The 20020-nt window shown below is 46.0% G+C and overlaps 1 protein-coding gene across 2 annotated transcripts in view; it reads left to right on the top strand.

The window, feature by feature from the left end:
• CEP290 (centrosomal protein 290) overlaps positions 1-20020 on the top strand; it is a 1500249-nt gene that overhangs the window by 1337720 nt on the left and 142509 nt on the right. For both annotated transcript variants that reach the window (XM_078678872.1, XM_078678869.1), the window contains exon 48: positions 14194-14366. In XM_078678872.1, coding sequence (XP_078534998.1) covers positions 14194-14366 — 173 coding nt within the window. The remainder of the gene's footprint in view (positions 1-14193; positions 14367-20020) is intronic.

Raw genomic sequence — 20020 nt, forward strand, 5'->3', positions numbered from 1 at the left:
GTACAAGGCCCTCTTTTCTGCCCAAAGTGGTTACTTCTTTCCACATAGGTCAGACCATCACATTGCCCACTTTCTTCCTGCCCCCACACCCCTTCAAGGAGGAGGAGATACTCTGGGTGGACGATCAACTCTTCATGGGTTATGTGGGTGCCAAGAAAGGTTGGGTTGTGCACAATCGTACCATCTCTCGACAGGTTGTTCTATGCATCAAGGTCTGCTATTCTTTGGCAAAAAAGGAACCTCCGGTAGGACTGCATAAGCACTCTACCAGGGTGAAGGCAGCCACTACTGCATTGGGACATGGAGTTCTGCTGGTTGACATCTTCCAGGCAGCCACGTGGGGATCACTGCACACGTTCACAAAACATTACTGCCTGGACGGCCAAGTCCTGAGAGACTGCTCTTTCAGCCACTCGGTTCTCCAGGACTTTCTGGTGTGAACTTAGTTCGCAGACCCACCATCGAGGCTGGCATTGCTGGGGTATCTGAAAGAGACACGCTAGTGATAGATTGCTTACCTTAGAATAATCCCCAGGCGTCAGATTTGATCCGCAAAGCTTTCGTCAGCAGTTCCCCTGCGCATCGATAGGCGTCGCCGTACGGCTCTGCGTGTGTCGTTGGCGTCTTAATTCACCAAGATAACTTCACTGCAGCTACTTAGACGCGCCCACGCGCGCTGACGTCAATTCTTTCTTTTTCCGCGCCATCAAGCGCAGATCCGGATAGAGCGGTACCCCGTCAACTTGTTGACTAAAGTATTTGTTTGATATAAGTTGTATGTAAACTTACTCCTGGTGCATAAGGATGCCCGGTTTCAAGCTTTGCGAGGCCTGTCTGCGCACGATGTCGCTGACGGACCTGCACCATGAGCGTCTCTTCTGCCACCGAGTTGTGTACCCACTGCCGGGCCATGGCCTCGAAAACTTTTTGGGAGCGGTCCCAAAGGTGGCTGGGGGCCCGGGAGTGTGTCCCACATCGTTCCAGGTCTTGTGGAAGGTCGAGGGCCCGGTCGCAGAGCAAGCACCATCATTCGAAGTCTTCGCACTCGGAGTCAGGTAAGGCGAAGCACAAAAAGTCGAAGCAGCATCGCCACTCTTTGTCATCCCCATGCCGGTCGCAGGACACGGCTGAGGGGGCAGGTGGCACCGCCCCTGAGGTTCCGACGAAGCCTGAACAGTTACCGTTGGCCTAACCACCTTTCCCAGGTCCATCGGCGACTCCGGCCGAATTGCAAGAGTTCGTGTCTGCAATGGCACGTATCTTTGGCCCGTGCGGCTCCGTCGAATCGCCTTCGGGCCCCACTGTTCCACGTTCCTCAACATCGCTGGCTCCGGCCAGATGTCGTCGACGCCCAGAGGCCTCCATGGCTCCGGCCGGGGCTCCCCGTTCTTGCCATTGAACGCAGTACAGCCTCCACTGTCATCGTCGTCGATACCGCCGGTGCCGATGCTGATGCCGGTGGCCGACGGCGCCGGCGACCGACGCCGTACCTGTGCCGGAGGAATGTATTCCGACGCCAATGGGGGACTTTTACTCTTTTCTTCACCCACCTCCTCGTCCACTTGTGGAGGAAGGGAAAGACTGGGAAGGGTTTGAAGACCCTCTCGCAGTACAGTGCAAGCCCATCCCCGACTGGGATGAGGAGGCGGAGGCCGGTGGCCCGGATTACACTCCGGCGGCAGGTTCACCATCCTCTACAACTACTATGGAGGAGAGTGGTTCCTTTTCCACGGTGCTGCGTAGGGCGGCCGAGGTTCTTGGCCTCAAGCTCCCTTCATCAGCTGTCAGGACCAACATACTAACTGAAGTGCTTTGGCCAGCCGCTTCTTCTACAGAACCGCTGTTGCCGTTCAATGAGGCACTTACTGATGTGCTTCCCGGCCCAACAAAGGGGCTCCTGTGGATAAGGGTGTGGGCCGACGCCACCTCCCTGCTCCGGGCGACCCTGCCTTCCTCACCCAAAGTCAAAGTCAAAATTTTATTGATTTGGTACTCAACTGAGGACCACAATTTATATAACGACAATTTTCTATACAAATCAATATAGTAACAAGAAAAATTTTAAAAATTTATAAAAATTATAACAAACAAATTCGTTGGGAGGGTGTTTACAAGCAAGTACCAGTTCTTTTGCAGTAACTATTTTACAATTACGATATATAGGGTCTAGATATCTTGACCGTGCTGTTACTACTTTTGCGGATGGGCATATGAATAAAAGGTGCTCTATGGTCTGGTTTCCCCCATGACAGAGGGTACATGACGGTGATCTGCCTGGAGACCACCTACAGGTGAAAGTTGACACTGGCAAAATACCCAAACGCAACATTACGATTGCTCTCCTAGCACCATGTGTAAGGGAATACCCCAAGTATGGCTGTTTTTGCTTGTATTCCAATGATTCGATGTAAGGTTTGTACAATGATAGTTTACTACAGTGAGAAAAATCAAGATCAAAAATCAGTTTGGGGGTAAAACATTTTAGAAAAAGTTTGAGTTGTGAAGGTGACCAAGTCAACAAAAGTTCAGAATTAATATTGGCTAATTGAAATGCCACTGTCATGTTTCTACGGAATACTGAATATGAAGCATTTTGATCAAAAGACTCGGTCTTTAATAAGAATCGTAATGAGCCTTCTTTGGCATGAAGGATGTTATAGGCCCACCTAATTATATTAGCTACCGCTGTTGCGTATGCGCTAGTGATCGAAAATTCAAGTCTAAGCGCTTGCACCGGTGTTGCTGTTGAGACTTTCAAGATTTTCTTTAATATTTTTCCTTCTTTTTGATCCATGTAGGACCACTGTTTTATGGCAATATGTTCAGTGGCGTACGATAAAACAGGAGGTATCTTTGCTCTGTACACCTGTAATAATGTAGAAAAATGCCTGTTCCCTGTAGTAGAATACAGTCTCAATAAAGCCCCAGCGTGTAGTTCAGATTTTATTTTTAGATGATTAATTTGTTTAAGATTTTTCAGATTCTTTGAAAAGATCCTACCTAAGTATGTATATTCCTCGACCTCTTCTATATGTTCTTCGCCCAACTTCCAACAGTACTTTACTCTCTTTTTCTTAACGGTAAATGCAACCACTTTTGTTTTATTTAGATTGGGAATTAGAAAGTTATCTTTAGAGTATTTGTGTAAACTGTCGAGAAGACTTTGTAGTCCGAAGGGCGTTAGATCCAACATTACTATATCGTCAGCGTATAGTAGGGCATGTATGCTTTGTGTAGCGATCTTTGGGGGCAAGCTGGAGCCTTGTTGCAGGTGAGATGGAAGGTCACTAAGGTACAGAGAAAATAAAATCGGTGCTAAAAGGCATCCTTGTTTGAGGCCGTTGAACGTGCTAATTATGTTGGTCAAACCTTTTTCGCTCCCCATCTGAACTTGGCACCATGTTTTGTTGTGGAGATTAACAACAACCCGTAGTAATTGTTCGGGGATACCCAACCTCCTCAATTTATTCCACAGAGTCGGTCTGTCAACCCGGTCGAAAGCAGTTGAGTAATCGATGAAGGCTGCGTATATTGGTTGTGATCTCCCTACTGTGTATTTGTCTAATATGGACTGAAGAGTTGCTATATTATCTATGACGGAATGGTTGGGTCGGAATCCTGCTTGAAACATTGGTATGAGACCCTGCGAGAATGCCCATGATTTTAATCGATCTAATACTTCTGCAGCAAAAAATTTCCCAGACGCATCCATCAATGCTATTTGCCGGTAGTTACTGGCTGTGTTTTTGTTCCTCTTTTTGTATATCGGAATAATTGTACTACCCAGCCAGGATTTCGGTATTTCTCCGGTTTCAAAAATAAAATAAAAAAGTGGAGTGAGCAACAGGCTCCACTCCTTGGGGTCAATTTGGAGGACCTTGATGGGAATTTGGTCGGGGCCTGAAGCAGCAGTGCTTCTCGCTTTTCTGATGTGGATTGCAATGGAATTTGACGAGATCTTATTGATTTTTGTGTTGTTCCTTTCCATAGTGGAATCGAGGTCCTTCCCTGCAAGGTCAGATGGGTTTGATTTATATAAATCATGCAGATATATTTCCCAGTCCTTGGGCGAGACTGGAATAGCATCGAGTTTCTTTTTAGATCCAGTCATTTTAGCGATTAAAGACCAGTATTTTCGTTGATTGTGGTCTTTAGCGGCTATTTGTATGTCTAGCCAATTACGATCATGCAGTATTTTTTTATGCTTGTTTTTCTCTCTTCGTATTTGGTTTTTGAGTTTATTGATTTCTGCCTTTATTGTTATTGAGAAGTTCAGATGTTGTGCTCGAATGAGTCTATTGAGTTTTTTTGCAGCAGGAGAGTTGCGATTTTTATTTTTATTAGTAGTAATACTTTTTCCATAACTGGCCTGCTGTGATTTATTTAAGAGAAAGTTCTTAAGGTTTTTGATTATGTATTCGAAATTTGTGATGGGATCATCTGAATGAGTGATAGTTAGTAATTGAGTATGAGCAACCAGTGTAGTGATATTGTCCGAAATAGAGGAGTTCCAAAAGATCCGCCTCTGGCTAATATTAGCTTCAGTTGTAAATTTATGCAGTGTTGGCTGTTTAGTGAGGGAGGTATATGCCATCCATAAAGTAGTTAGATGTAAGACGGCGTGGTCGCTTTCCTCTGTAAAGTAGATTTTCAGGTACGTAACTGACTCCTTTATATCCATCCCACAGATTAGGTAGTCGAGAATAGAAGAAGTTCCGTTTCCCCGTCTAGTTTGTGATGCCGGTATGTCACCTTCCGTATTACCATTAAGTATTGTCCCATTTATACTTGGTAGTAAAGATAGTAGTGACCTACCTCTTTTATCAGATTTGTTACCTTTGGGGAATTTTGGGAAGGACATTTCCAAGGATTCTTCTTTAGCTGAATTGGCCCATTTTCCAATTTCACTATTTGAAATTTTTCCGTTCAGGTCACCCATTATAAGAAATGGCATTTGGGTACGATCATCAAGGATATGACTGATTGTTTCCATTATCGCATCAAAAAGGACATCTTGATTATTCCCTGGTGGGGCATATATGTTAAAAAGCAATATTGCTTTACGGGGACCTGTGGGTAGTGATCTCAGTGCCACCTTAATACACTGCAGGTTTTCAGACTTTGTCTCGATATTTTCTTGATACCATAGGTATTCTTCACTTAGCAGGATTGCCAGCCCGCCCTTTGCATGGCCACGATTCGATTTCTTTGCTGGGATGTCATAAACATAGTATCCTTTCTGGCAGAAGGTTGTTATTGCCCAAGTTTCCTGGAGGGCCAGGATATCAGGATGATTTTTTATGGCATCGGTCATTTTGTTAGTAGTTTTCCCGGCCATATTCCATGATGTGACGCTCAAGCCGTTACTAAACAGAATATTGTTGATGGTTAATTATTTTATTACTGTTTAGTGTCTCCGATATCCAAGGCCAAGATTTTGTTGATTTTTCGACAGCGCTTCCTTCTAGGTCTTGACTCCATACTGTCCTTTCTCCTTTGTTCACTTGAATTTTTAAAGTGTCATTACCCAAAACATATGATACCGACTCTTCCCAATTAGTAAAGGAATTATGCTGACATTTCCTTGGTGTAACATTGTTAAATAGTCCGTTAAATCCTTTGTTATGTTTAATGTTCCTGGGTTCTGTTCTTGCAATTACATCATAACCGTTTTTGTGTAATGTTTCTTTCTCGCTTAGAATTATCCCTGGAAGTACTGGTGACCAAAATGAAACCAACGCTAGTTTGTTATTTTCTTTTTTCGGAAAAGACACCAAATCTAATTCATTACTTGTGAGCGAATGCAGGGAAGGTATTTGTTGAAGAAGATTGACTATTCTCCCTCGATTCAGTGGCACGTTGTCATTGGGGAAGAGTTCTTCAATTATAAGATACTTAGATGTTATTCCTTCCCCAGGTGTAGATTTACCGATTTCTTTTTCTCTTATTCCATTAGTTATCGACCCAGTGTTGCAGAATGCTGTGACCGGAAGATATACATCTGCTTTTGGGTTTAAAGGTTTCGCATTCAATGTAATTTGATTAATTGAAGGTACCTCTGGTTTTGTAGCTTTAGAGTTTATGATAGCTTTTTTTCCCTCAGCAGTTATTATCGGAGTTGTTTGTTTTTGGAATTTGAGTTTGCGCGCACCTTTTTTTTGTGAATTCTTCTTGATGGCTTTCTTTTCCTTTTATTCCCCTTTGCGCTTTTGATTCCATCTATTTCTGTGGTCTCATCCTTGGGATCATTTTCTAGTTCATTTTGAGTGGTGATTACATGAACGTCACCAGCGTGCTCGAGTTGGTGAGAGACCGATTTATGTCTGGATTTCAAGAAAATAGAGTACTGCGTGGTATTATTTTTTGGTTCTTCTTTGAAAAGTTTCTTAAGTGAGTAAGTTATAGGTGATATATTATTCCTTTTTGATTCCTTTGTTTTTGTTTCCAGTTTTACTACTTTAGATGTTTGTGTGCTTTTGTCATGTTTATCAGGGGACTGTATTTTTATAGTACAATTAACTAATTGACCATCCGGATTTAGCGTTTTGTCGTATTCTTGTTGTTTTTTTATTGCATTTGATAAGTCTTTTTTCCTTTTTTTTTCTACCAGAAATTTGAGTATTCCGATTTGAACATCGAGAGTGTCATCTGAGTTTGCTAAGATGTGACCTAGGTGGGTCAGGACTGATTCCAGTATTTCCTGCAAGGAGAAAAGAGCTTTTGACATAAGTGTTGCGGGGATTGCTGAATTTTGATTTGGAAAAAAAGGATCTAAGAAGGACTCATGTGCTGAATGATGATGAAGTGATTTTTCTAAAGAACTAATGTTTAGAATTTCTTGAGTTAATGGTATTGCAGATTTGTTGTTTGGTGACTTTGTGATGTCACACGACGACGCTTCAAGGCAGGTTTGACTACCTGACGATTTTATCGGCTTTAGGGGAGTAGAGTGAGATATCTCGTGGGCCAGTTTTTGTATTTCCTCTGTTAGCAAATTATCTATTTGGTTACCCTCAAAGTCTGAAGCACTTAAGTTGTGTGCACGTTGTTGGTTTGGAGACGATGAAAGTTTTTCCTCCTTAAATTCCATGAGGTCAGAGTTGTTTCCTGCTTCAGGGTTAATAGTGGATAATTGATTTTTCGGTGATAAAGCAGAAAAATATTTTGTGATTGCAGGGGTACTGGTTATTTTGTCGTGCTTCTGTACTTTCTTAGAGGATTTTCTAACAGCTTCCTCAGTGCCCATACGTTTCATATATATTGTGCACGAGCGTAGTTTTTTTGAGGCCATTAAAGTTACGTGGATATCCACTAATAAGAGGGAGGATTACTCTAGCTCCGAGAGGTAGAATTTAGGAGTTATCTTCAGAGACGTATTTAGTGAGTGCCGGTTTAATATGTGTGGAGATATCAGGAGTAAGTGTCTGTGCCCTAATCCTATACCTAGATCTAGGACTCAGTAACTCTGAGTGATCTTACCACGACCTTCTCCGGGGATATGCTGCTCTTCTCAGCGTTACCTAGGGTCAGACGCAGATATAAGGTGGCCTGTCCTGTCCTCGTTCGTCCACGGACGGCCACAGACGGCCCGCCCTTTGCCCGGGCTTCGCCCCGGGCTTTGACCCGCGCGCGTCCCGCGATGCGCGTAACAGGGCTTGTTTAAATAATAATATGACAGATGGTAAGGGCGTGGTACTGTGAGGGGGCGCGGCTCACGCGGGAAGAGGACCAGCTGAAGGTGTTGTATGCTGGTCCTCGCAGTCCCGGGGCCGGCGCCTCTCCCTCCTCTGCGGCCACGAGGTAGATTATGGACTGTCAGGCAAGTCCAACAGCAGTTCTGGATACTTGATAGCTACTCCAGTAGCAAGGCAAACACAACAGCAGCAGCTTCACTTTAGCGAGCGGCTCCCGCGAAGCGGGGGCCGCGAGAAGTAATCGGTGCTGGCTGGGGGCGTGGCACTGTGAGGGGGCGCGGCTCACGCGGGAAGAGGACCAGCTGAAGGTGTTGTATGCTGGTCCTCGCAGTCCCGGGGCCGGCGCCTCTCCCTCCTCTGCGGCCACGAGGTAGATTATGGACTGTCAGGCAAGTCCAACAGCAGTTCTGGATACTTGATAGCTACTCCAGTAGCGAGGCAAACACAACAGCAGCAGCTTCACTTTAGCGAGCCTTCCTCACTCAGCACCCTACACCTGAGAGTTTGGTGGTGCAGGCCTCCACGTCCCGAGTGTGTTTCCTTCTGCTCCACCAGACAAGGAATCCAAGAAATTGGAGCAGTATGGCAAGAAGATTTATTCTTCTGCAAGTTCTGGACTGCGGTCTGTGAACACTGCCTGTCTCTTAGGCCACTATTCCCATTCTGTATGGGATGTGGTTGAGCAGGTGCTACCTCAGTGTCCGCAGGTGGCCCAGATAGTTCTCTCCCGAGCTCTTATTGAGAGGATAGATGCGGCCAAGTTCACTATACATTGTGGTCTTTATATCGCTGATTCACTGGGTAGGGCGATTTCCAAAACTGTGGCGTTACGTCGTCATGCCTGGTTGAGGACAACTGGCTTTTCTGCAGATGTCCAGAATACTTTGATGGACATGCCCTTCGATGGCACCCGCCTCCTTGGTGATAAGACGGATTCCGCATTGGAGCGTTTTAAGGACTCTCGGTCCATGGCCAAGTCCTTAGGCCTTTCAGGTGCACGTACTCCTTCAACTTCTAACTTTCGCTCCTTTCGACGCTCCGGAAGAGGTGTGCAAACAGGTTCAGTTCAGAACAAGCCTGCACAGCAACAGTCCCAACGCAGCTGCGGACGTGGGGCTCACAGAGGCGTGTCACGGGGCCAGCGTGCGCTTCAGTTCACCACCACCCCCGCTGCCAGTGCCTCCACACCTACCTAGTCCGGTGTTTCAGGCACACCAAATGCCAGTAGGGGGCAGGATTCGTCATAACCTCCCCCACTGGCACACCATTACATCAGACAGATGGGTTCTGGAGTTTGTTCAAAGGGGCTACCCCCTCCCCTTCGAGTCTACCCCACAGCTATGCCACCGCAGTTCCACCACATGTCGGGGGATCATTTGACACTTCTCCAGCAGGAAGTTTCAACCCTCCTGGCCAAGGGGCCCATCGAGCGCGTTCTGATGCCAGAAGTAGGTCATGGTTGTTACTCCCACTACTTCTTGGTTCCAAAGAAAGACAAGGGTCTACGTCCCATCTTAGACCTTCAGAACATCAATCCTCCTGAAGGAGAAGTTCAAGATGCTCACTCGTGCTCAGGTCTTGTCTGCTTTCGGCCCACAAGACTGGATGGTGGCACTGGACCTGCAGGATGCTTATTTTCATATTCCCGTCCTGCTGGCCCGTCGGCGTTACCTGCGATTCACAGTGGGCCAAGAGCATTTTCAGTTCACGGTGCTCCCCTTAGGCCTTACCAGCGCCCCTCGGGTGTTCACGAAGTGATGGCGGTGGTCGCAGCTCATCTGCGCAGATCAGGGGTTTCAGTCTTCCTCTATCTCGACAACTGGTTGTTCAAGGCGGGTTCGCCTCAGACAGTCGTCTCCCACCTCCAGACTGCGGTTGACCTCCTAAATTTGCTGGGGTTTTCCATCAACGTGCCAAAGTCGCACCTGATTCCCTACCAGAAGCTCCTCTTCATCGGAGCGGTTCTGGACACTGCGCAGTTTCGGGTTTTTCCTCCTGAACAGCAGTCCAGGATATTCGGGCTAGATTCCGATCTTTCAGCCCATGTCCTGGGTTTTGGTCAGGAAGATCTTGAGGCTGCTGGGACTCATAGCCTCCTGCATCCTGCTGACCAACCATGCCAGGTGCCATATGCAGGCTCTGCAGTGGGACCTGAAGTTGCAGTGGGTGCAGCGTTAGGGAAACCTGTTCGATTACGTCTAGCTCTCGGAGTGCACTGCACAACAATTGCAGTGGTGGGTCCCGAATCAGCATTGGTTCAGCGGCAGATCCCTCTCCCTCTCCCTTCCCCAATCAGCGCACACACTGGTGACGAATGTGTCCCTCCAGGGATGGGGCAGCCACATGGGAGAGGCGGGGATCAAAGGTTTCTGGTCTCTGGCGGAGTCCCGGCTCCATATCAACCTTCTGGAGCTTCGGGCGATCCTTCTTGCACTAAAGGCATTCCTCCCCTCTGTCAGGGGGAAGGTAGTGCAGGTGTTCACGGATGTAAATGTATAGGCATTTATATAGCGCACTACTTTACCCGTAGGGTCCCAAGGCGCTTCGACCGCTGCGAAACACTTCCTGGCTTCCCTGAGAGATGGTCCCTTAATGGGTATCTCCAGGGTGAGACCAGGCATCCCCGGCGGTCTGGTGGGGCCGTTAGTGAAGATGAGGCAAGCTAATGCCCAGAGTTGCCGAGTGTGATCGCTGATCAGAGTGGGCACAGAGGCGAGAGAATTATCGAGTCCGCTGACCCTGGTCCAGAAACCTGCCGCGCCGGGAATCGAACCCTGGTCCCGGGCCGTCCTCTGCTCTCGGGTCTGCCGCCTCTAACCAGTGAGCCACACTACTTCCATGGTATTGCAACAAACAGGGCGGGGTGGGGTTGTGGACCCTGTGTCAGGAGGCTCTGCGCATCTGGACATGGCTGGAATGTCACTGCATTTCCTTGACGGTTCAACACCTGGTAGGTTCTTTGATCGCCAAAGCGGACAAACTCAGCCACCGGTGTCTGATGGATCACGAATGGCGTCTTCACTCGGAGGTGGTGCAAGGTCTCTTTCAACAGTGGGGAGAGCCTTGGTTAGATCTATTCGCCACCGAAGAGAACGCGCAATGTCATCAGTTCTGCGTGTTGGAATTTCGAATGTGGTGCTCGCTCGGCGACGCTTTTTGTCGCGACTGGAGTTGCGGTCTGTTGTACGCCTTTCCGCCTACACCACTTCTGCCCAGAGTGCTGAAGAAGATCAGGCACGACCGGTCCCAAGTCATCCTTGTGGCTCCGGACTGGGCTCGAAGAGTTTGGTATCACGAGCTACTCAGTATGAGCCTTGCTCCCCCGATATGACTGCCTCTGCGGGAGGATCTTCTGTCGCAGCAGCAGGGGACAGTTCCTTACCCGAACCAGCCCAGCCTCCACCTACATTTGTGGAGATTGAGCGGCTACAGTTTATTCCATTTGACTTGGCTCCCAAAGTCTGTGATGTCATTCTGGCAGCCAGGCGCCCCTCTACTAAATCTGTATATGCCTGCAGGTGGAACAAATTTGTGTCATGGTGCACAGTCAAGACTGCGGATCCCCTTTTTGTCCCGCTTTCTGAGGTCCTTTTGTTCCCTCTTTCTCTGGCCCGGCAGGGCTCTGCTCTGGACACTATCAAGGGCTACCTTTCGGCCATTTCAGCCTTTCCGAGGCTTCCAGATCAGCCTTCTCTGTTCAAGTCCCCTGTTGTACAGAGATTCTTAAAAGGCATTATGCATATGTTCCCTCCTGTTCATTTCATAATGCCTCAGTGGGACTTGAATCTTGTTTTAACTTATCTCATGTGCGCTCCCTTTGAGCCGCTTCACAATTGTCCTTTACGTCTTCTGACGTTGAAAACTGCCTTCCTGGTGGCTATCACCTCTGCCAGGAGAGTGAGTGAGCCTCAGGCTCTTTCTTGTAAGCCTCCTTTTCTGTCGGTTTAGCAGGACAAGGTTGTGCTTCGCACTCGTCCTCTCTTCTTGCCAAAGGTTGTCACTGCCTTCCACATCAGGCTGACTATCATCTTTCCCACTTTCTTTCCGCCTCCTTCCAGGGAGGAAGAGAGGCTCCACCGTCTGCACCCAAAACGTGCACTCTCCTTTTACCTGAATTGCACACAAGCATTTCAGGTGGATCACCAGCTCTTTGTTGGCTATGCAGGTGCCAGGTAAGGCCGGGCTGTTCACAAGAGGACTATCTCCCGCTGGGTCATCTTGTGTATCAAAGTTATTCTATGGCTAAAAAGGAACCTCCGGTGGGGCTGCGTGCCCATTCTACCAGGGCAACAGCAGCCACTACGGCTTTGGGACGTGGTGTCCCCCCTGCAAGACACCTGTCAAGCTGCCACGTGGGCTTCACTGCACACTTTTACAAAGCATTATTGCCTTAACAGTCAGGTCCAGAGGGACGTCTTCTGTTGACTTTCTAGTGTAATCTTATTCGCAGACCTACCACCGGGGTTGGTGTTGCTGGTGTATCTCTTCTAAGATAAAGAATCTATCACTAACTTGTCTCTTTCGGATGCACAAGTTACTACTTGTGTAACAACATATCTGTAAGAGACATTAGTTAGTGATAGATTCCTTACCGCCCCACCCAGCCTCCCTGTTCTGCGAACTGATTTCTAGGGTTAAGATCATCCTTTCGGGCCCTAGTTTCTATGCACCAGTGGTCAGTATCTTATATGGCTCTGCGTTCCTGTCGCAGAAAGTTGTGTACAGAACTGACGTCCGCCCGCGTGGGCGCATCTAAGTAGCTCCAGTGATGTCATCTCGGCGAATATGACGCCAACGACGCACACGGAGCCGTACGACGACGCCTATCGACGCGCAGGGGTCCTGCTGACGAAAGCTTTCTGGATCCAGTCTGACACCTGGGGATTATTCTAAGGTAAGGAATCTCACTAACTAATGTCTCTTACCCAAGTAGTAACTTGTGCATCTACTCTAAGGTAAGGAATCTATAACTACAGTCTCTTTCAGATGAACAAGTTGCTTACCTTCGGTAACGATTTATCTGTAAGAGACATATCTAGTTATTGATTCATTACCACCCCACCCATCCTCCTCGTTCTGCTAACTGACTTCTAGGGATAGTGACTCCCTTACAGGGCCCTAGTTATGTGCCCAGTGGCCAGTGTCTTGCATGGTTCTGCGCTTTTGCCGTGAAAAGTCCTGTCAGAACTAACGTCGGCGCGCAGAGGTGGGGTCTAAGTAGACACCTCAACCTGATCCCGGTGACCGTGACGCCAATGACGGACGCGGAGTCGAACGATGCCACCTACCGACACGCAGGAGTACTGCTACGGAAAACTGTTTCCAGATCCAGTCTGACGCCTGGGCCTAATTGTAAGGTAAGGAATCTATAACTACATATGTCTCTTACAGATACATTGTTACCGAAGGTAAGCAACTTGTTCTTTAAATACAAAATGCACCTTGCCTTATGGGCCTACCTTGGGGGTAACTTATATGCAATAAAAGGGGTGTTTAAAGCCTGGCAAGGGGGTTATATTGCCAAGTCGAATTGGTAGTTTAAATGAGCATTCAGGCTGCAATGGCAGTCCTGTGACATGTTTTACAGATACATTTCTTCTGCCGTTCGCTTGCGGGATATTGTCCAAAAATCAATTTATTAACCATCTATATTTTGTGCTTAGTATTTATAGAGGATTGTTTGTGGAAACACTCACTCAAGATATTGACATTCTGAAAAAAGAAATTGTTATTGTCATGGAATTTTTATCGGTCATGTATATTTTACCTACCTGTTATTTGTTTTAATTGTTTTTAAGATGTATTCTTTTATGGTTGAAATTCAACCGAATAAAGATCCTTGACTGTCTGACTAACATGCTGCAGCCCTTGGATACTCTGTTCACAAGGGCCTTGGTTCCATTGGTACCTTTTACAAGGGGCTTATATGTGGGCCAGAGGTGTGCCAATTGTGTTTACAAAGGTGCAATTTTGGGAAAGAACCCAGGCACTGGGACCCTGAGTAGCAGGGACCCAGGTCACATTCAGTCAAAGTACATCAGTAATCAGGCAAAACGTGGTTGGTAACCATGCAAAAAGGGGCACTTTCCTACACTGGGTATATGTTTTACCACTTTGCTAGGGACCTATAGGTAAATTAAATGTGATAATTGGGTGTAGCCAATTTTACCATGTTTAGAGGGGTGAGCACAAGCACTTTAGCACTAGTTAGCAGTGGTACAATGCACAGAGGCCTAAGGCCATAAAAAGCAAATTTCATCAAACAGGATTGGAGAAAGCAAAAAGTTTGGTAGAAGATCACCATACGGCTAACAGGTCTAATATCGCTTATATCTTATCCGCGTCCCTATTTTCCAATCAAAGGATATGAGAGGATAAAGAACACAAATATAATTGCTGGAGAATAAGTGGGCATTTTTTTGTGTAATTCTGGAGCTATATTGCACATTAGCATTTTTTGTAAATTCTTTTTAAAAATGTACTGTGCCTCATTAAACAGGAAGCTGAAGGTGCTGAGAAGCTTCGAATAGCCAAAAACAATGTGGAATTAATGAACGAAAAACTGATTGCTCAGCTGGAGGAGGCTGGTGAGAAATTAAACTTTGCTGAAAGCAGAGGTCCACAGCTTGAAGGAGCAGACAGCAAAACATGGAAATCAGTTGTCGTAACAAGGTGAGAAGTTAAATATACTAACTCAAAAATTTTCAAAATGTTTAAAGTATTGTCAAATGTTGTTAGATGATGGACATGGTCAGGTGCACTGGTACTTCTGGAACAGACTTCTAACCGCACATTCCTTATCTTTGAATATTCCCCAACGTAAGACTGGATCCAGAAAATCTTGAGCAGTACCTCTGCACACTTGTAGATGGTGCTAATGGCTCTTCGTCAACGTTGTCCATGCCGGATGCATGCAGTACCTATATAGGTTCCACCCCGACGTGGAAACATCAGTTCCTGTCTTTCTGCGCCAACAGTCGCGGGTCCGGAAAGTTAACCCAGTAGTCTTTTGATCAACTTTTTTGTTGAGCCGTTTTGTCCTCTTTGTTTCAGTTTGTAGGGAATTATGTTACCTCAGAAACCTACAGGTTTGCCACCTTGCAGGGAATGCCGCAGACAGATATCTGTAACAGATCCCCACCTTTGTCTGCCTTTGGTGTCTAGGATGATGTTAAAAACCGGAGTCTGTAGGTGGCAGTGGTTTGCACCCTGTCCAAGTAGGGACCCTTATTCTAGTCAGGCTAAGGGGATCACACAGCAAAGATAACACCAGCTCACCCTCTTGGTAGCTTGGCACAAGCAGTCAGACTTATGTCAGAGGCGATGTGTAAAGCATTTATACAAACACACATAGTAACATAGTGAAACATACAAAAGGACACCTCACCATTTTAGAAAAATAACCAATATTTATCTGACTATGACAAGACCGAAACAACAACTATCCAAAATACCCAAATCAAGATAAAAGTTTCAAAAATAGTTAAATCCATAGGAAACTATGGATGAGTCAAATCAAATCAAATCAAATATTCTTTATTCGGTTATTAAAACACAATCACCATAAAAGTACAAATAAAAACACAATTGATAAGTATAGGAAATCCATCCAATGCACCAAGATCAGTTTCTTCACAATTCAGGTTATAATCGATTTACGTGATTTATAAATATTTTTTAAAAACAAAGAAATAAATACAATAGTTAAAATATTATCAAGCTTCTGTACAGCTAAAAAGGCAGGTCAACAGCGATTAATTTCCATAGTCTTCAACAGTGGCACAACCCACCTCCGTCGCGGCATAGTATAACATTTACAAAAGAAAAGAATATGTATATCCGACTGTTCACACAAATCGTCACATGGGCACTTAATCAAATTTTTCGACCAGTCATTCATGGCGGGGAAACTAAGCAACCTAAACTTTCAAATTAAATCTAAAACGGGTTAATAAGAACCTCTCATGGTCACTCATTTGCAGTTTAACATATGGCTGCATTTTCTTGAAATCATAATATGTTCATGGGCAACTACAGTAATTTTCTTCATTTCTATTATTGTTCTCTGGTCATGTAAGTGGGCCATACATTTTTCCTTCAAGGATTTCCTTGAAATGTTACATAAAGATGAAGGATTGGAAAAGTAATCCTCCATACCCAAATCCGTGAGGAATTTCTTCACATAACACAACCATTTTACTTTACTACTCTTTTCCAATTCAACCACATTATTCATGATCAATCGATTTAGCCCACATTCATCAATCGTCCAGACTCTATGCCATAATAATACAGGGGCTGTCTTTATGGTATCCTCCAGATAAGGTTGCCCAAGTTCTGCATGGCAGACATATGTGGAGACACTTTTGGGTACAGCAAGGAGATACTTCATAAAGAGGTTTTCTACCACCTGTAAAGATGTTACGTTTGCATAGCGCCATAAACCTGCGCCATATGTCGCAATTGCTACACAAGTAGCTTTATACACAGTCAGCCTTTCCCCAACTGGCCTTCTGCCAATTTTTTGGCTAAAATGCTTTAAGGCCATGATGGATTTGCAATACAATAATTTTCTAGTGTTAATTGTGGTATTCCATAGGCCCGTATGATCAAATAAAACTCCTAAATAAGAAAAAGTTAAAGTAGAATCGACTGGGGAAGAACCAATAAAAACTACCTTCCTCTTTTTGTGTGCACCCAAACCACAGTTCATAGTGAAAGTCTTTGAACAGTTTATCCTCAAATCCAACCCTGTCATAAAGTCTGCAAAGGAGGTAACTAAACTTTGCATGGCCAGTGGAGTTCTGGCCATCAGGACAGCGTCGTCGACATACAACAGAGCTGGGACTGATCTTTCCCCCACCATCGGCATGTCCCTACACTTCCTCAATAAGGTGTTCTCCACATCATTGATATAGAGTGTAAAGAGGAACGGGGCCAAAACACAGCCTTGTCGTACTCCTCTAGCGATTCCAAAGGATTCTGTACATTCACCATTTTTCCCATGTCTGACTCTGGCGGATGCACCTAGATAGAGTTCCCAGAGGAAGTTAGTGATTAAAAAGTCTTCCCCCAATTTGTCCATCACCAGCCAAAGTTTACTATGTGACACACAGTCGAATGCAGAGGTTAAGTCTACAAAAGTTAAAAACATTTGACCCTCTTTGGCTTTCGTGTACTTTTCTATTAAAATATGCAAATTCAAACATTGATCAATTGTGCCGAGCCCTTTTCTAAAACCATATTGTAAATCACTGATTATCTTGTTCTCATCCGCCCAAATTTGCAGTCTGTTTAAAATCACCCGTCCAAAGACCTTAATAGTAGAATCCAAGAGTGATATTGGGCGATAACATTGACAGCTAGCCCAGTCTCCCTTTTTAAATATAGGGACTATCAGTGATTCACACCAGGTAGGAAGAAGACCAGTATGGAGTGTAGCATTAAAGAGTCGTGTAAGAATCGGGGCCCAAAGTTCTATATAATTTTTATATAGGTCCACCAGGACCCCATCCGGGCCCGGTGCCTTGCCCCCCAAACTTGCATTGATGCTAGCATTTACTTCTGCTACAGAGATGTCAGGGACCAGTTTGCTCATTAAGTGTGAATAATTTTCAGCTTGATCTTTCTCTAATGAGCGATCCTCCTCTTGGATCTCAGCAGAGTACAGTTCTGAAAAGTGTTTCACCCACTCTTTCCTAGGTATTGCTACTTCTATTGTAGCGGTGATGTTATAGTTCAGAAAGGGGGCGTTAACAGCCTTCCAAAAAGCTGCAGAGTCCCTGCTTAAAGATGCTTCACACAGAGTTTCCCAGGCTTCCTTTTTAAAAATCTCTTTTCTCCTTTTTAAGGTCTGCTTATAGGCATTTCTACAGTCTTTAATTAGGGAACTATCCTTAACTGGGGCATTTCGGTGGTCCAAAGAAACCATGGTGCCAATACTGTAAATACTGTAAATACTGTAAAAGTAAGACTCACTGATTTAGTGAGTGCACCAAGAAAGGCCAAACTCCTACCACTACTGTCCCTAAGACACCTGCACCCCCTAGTACAGTTAGTAGTGGTAGTGTACCCCCCAAGGCTATAGTAGGGTTAACCCTGGGAACTGAGGTGGGTTCTGACTTAGTATAATGGAAATATGGGAACAAATGTTGTTCCCTCTCATGTTCTCACTGGTAGTCTGAACCTAGCATGATCTGATCAGGGTCCTCAAATGTTGTTGTCACCATAGTGACACTGGCACATGTGTCCCTGTAGGCCTGAGCCATTTTTCCATTGATTAAAGGTGTTTGCCTGTATTTGCCCAGAGTACTAGGACTTACAGGAGGGGCCATATCCATGTCCCCAGTACAAACAAGAACAGCCTGAGTAGGTATTCTGACTAAGTATGGGAAAGTATACTTCACTTCATGCATGGGCTGTGAGGCATTAGGTTTCTCCTCACATGTCCTTGCTGTGACCAGGTCACAGGCCAAGAAATGCCCAGCTGAACAAGTGCTGGATCCTGGAAGAATGGACCAATCTGAAAGAGACACGTTAGTATTAGATTCCTTACCTTAGAATATCCCCAGGCGTCAGACTGGATCCGGAAATTTTTGCGTAGCAGTACCCTTGCGCGTCTGTAGGTTCCCTTCCTTGCTCAGGATATGGGTGGTGGGCGACCTTACGCATGTTCCTTGCCTCCAGGGCTCAAAGATGGGAGGCTGTCTATGTGCTGTCAGGGTGGTTGTGCAGGGCCCTGCTCGTCTCTTCTTCTTCTTTCCCTGCCTTGGGTTCTGCGGTGTGACACTACTGTGGTTACTGTGTTTGTCACCGATTCTTTCCAAATTTTCTGCTTTTCGCACACTATTCCCATGCGTCCACAGTTTTTTAACTGACGTAGGCGCTCCGGGGCGGGTCTTATGTGACCTTGCGGACATCACGTGCGTGGACGACGCCTGGGCTGAGTTGCGTGATATTGTCCCACTCGCCCGCGCTCAGGGATGCTGTGGAAAAAAAGTATCTGGATCTAGTCTCACGCCTGGGAATAATTCTACGTGAAGGAATCTGCGGCTAGAATCATCTCTACCTGATACATTGTTACCTAAGGTAAGTAACTCGTACTTCAAGGCCTTCTGTGGACTGGTTTATAGCTCATAGGCACCATCCTGTCACTGGAAATCTGCCTTTTCACACAGCCTACTCCGCTCAGCTTTATGGTTCAGGCTGGTACAGCCTACCACCGTGCCCAACGTCCCTCCAGACCTCTGAAAGTCTAGATGCTCTTTGTCGATAGCTCTTTTCTGCCACCAGCTCCGCTTTGCAGCCCTTTATTACTGCTTGTTTTTTGGGCAGTTTTTCTCATGTGTTGTGGGATTCGGTCTTGCGCCTTCTCCCCTCTATCCCTAATGACACTCGGTACGCTCTTACTCAGGTGGTCCAGGATGGCCGTCATGCTGCTAAATTGCTGATTCGTTGTGGCATGCATACCACAGATTCTGTTGGATGAGCGATAGCTCTCTCTGTAGTTTTTCGCAGGCTTGCCTGGCTATGCCCCTCTTGCTTCTTTGAGGTTGTACAGTCTGCCTTGGTGGACGTGCCTTTCGATGGTCAAGCTGACTCTGCTTTATGCCATTTTCAGGATAGTCGAAGTGGAGCGAAATCTTAATCACTGCTCGCTATACCGTCCTCTTCTTCCTCGTACTCCGTCTGACCGGGGATGGTCTCCTTGATTCATTTTCTGTGTTAGCCTTTATAGGGCGGTGCCTATTGGCCTACAAATGGCATTTGGTGTGGTGCTCCTGCACTGGCAGGTATTTTCCTTTCTTGCTCTCTTACTCTGTTGATGACAGGTTGTGGGCCCGGTTGTTTTTGAGAAGCATCATATTTCTTGGCCCTTTTGAGCTTATACGATGGTGGTTGCACAGTGTTCTATTGCATTTTAGGTCTCACCTATGCAGCACGCAAGCGCTGCTTTGGAGTGACCTCTTGGAATCGCTCCAGGCTTTTGTTCCAACTTGTGCATGTTTTGCACTGTTCCCTTTTAGTACTCATGCATGTATGGCATTTACCTTGCGGGAGCGAGCAGCGCGCCATCTGTTAGCAATTATTGCACCTGCCGCTGCTCGTTCCCGCAAGGTAAACGCTGTACATGCCCTCTGCTTGCTCACGCGCCGCTTTAACTTTCGGGCCGCGGTTGTCTTTCAGCACTTGTTTCAGTTTGAAATTGTGCTTACTGCTCTACAATAACTGTAGGTCACGTGGTCCCTTCTGTTACCTTTGTGCTCCAAGTACGGTCAGATCGCTTATCGCGAGTGAAAAGGCCGCTGCCGGCCTCACAGAACAAT

Source organism: Lissotriton helveticus, chromosome 1_1 (genome assembly GCF_964261635.1).
Source record: "Lissotriton helveticus chromosome 1_1, aLisHel1.1, whole genome shotgun sequence".
Lineage (NCBI taxonomy): Eukaryota > Metazoa > Chordata > Amphibia > Caudata > Salamandridae > Lissotriton > Lissotriton helveticus.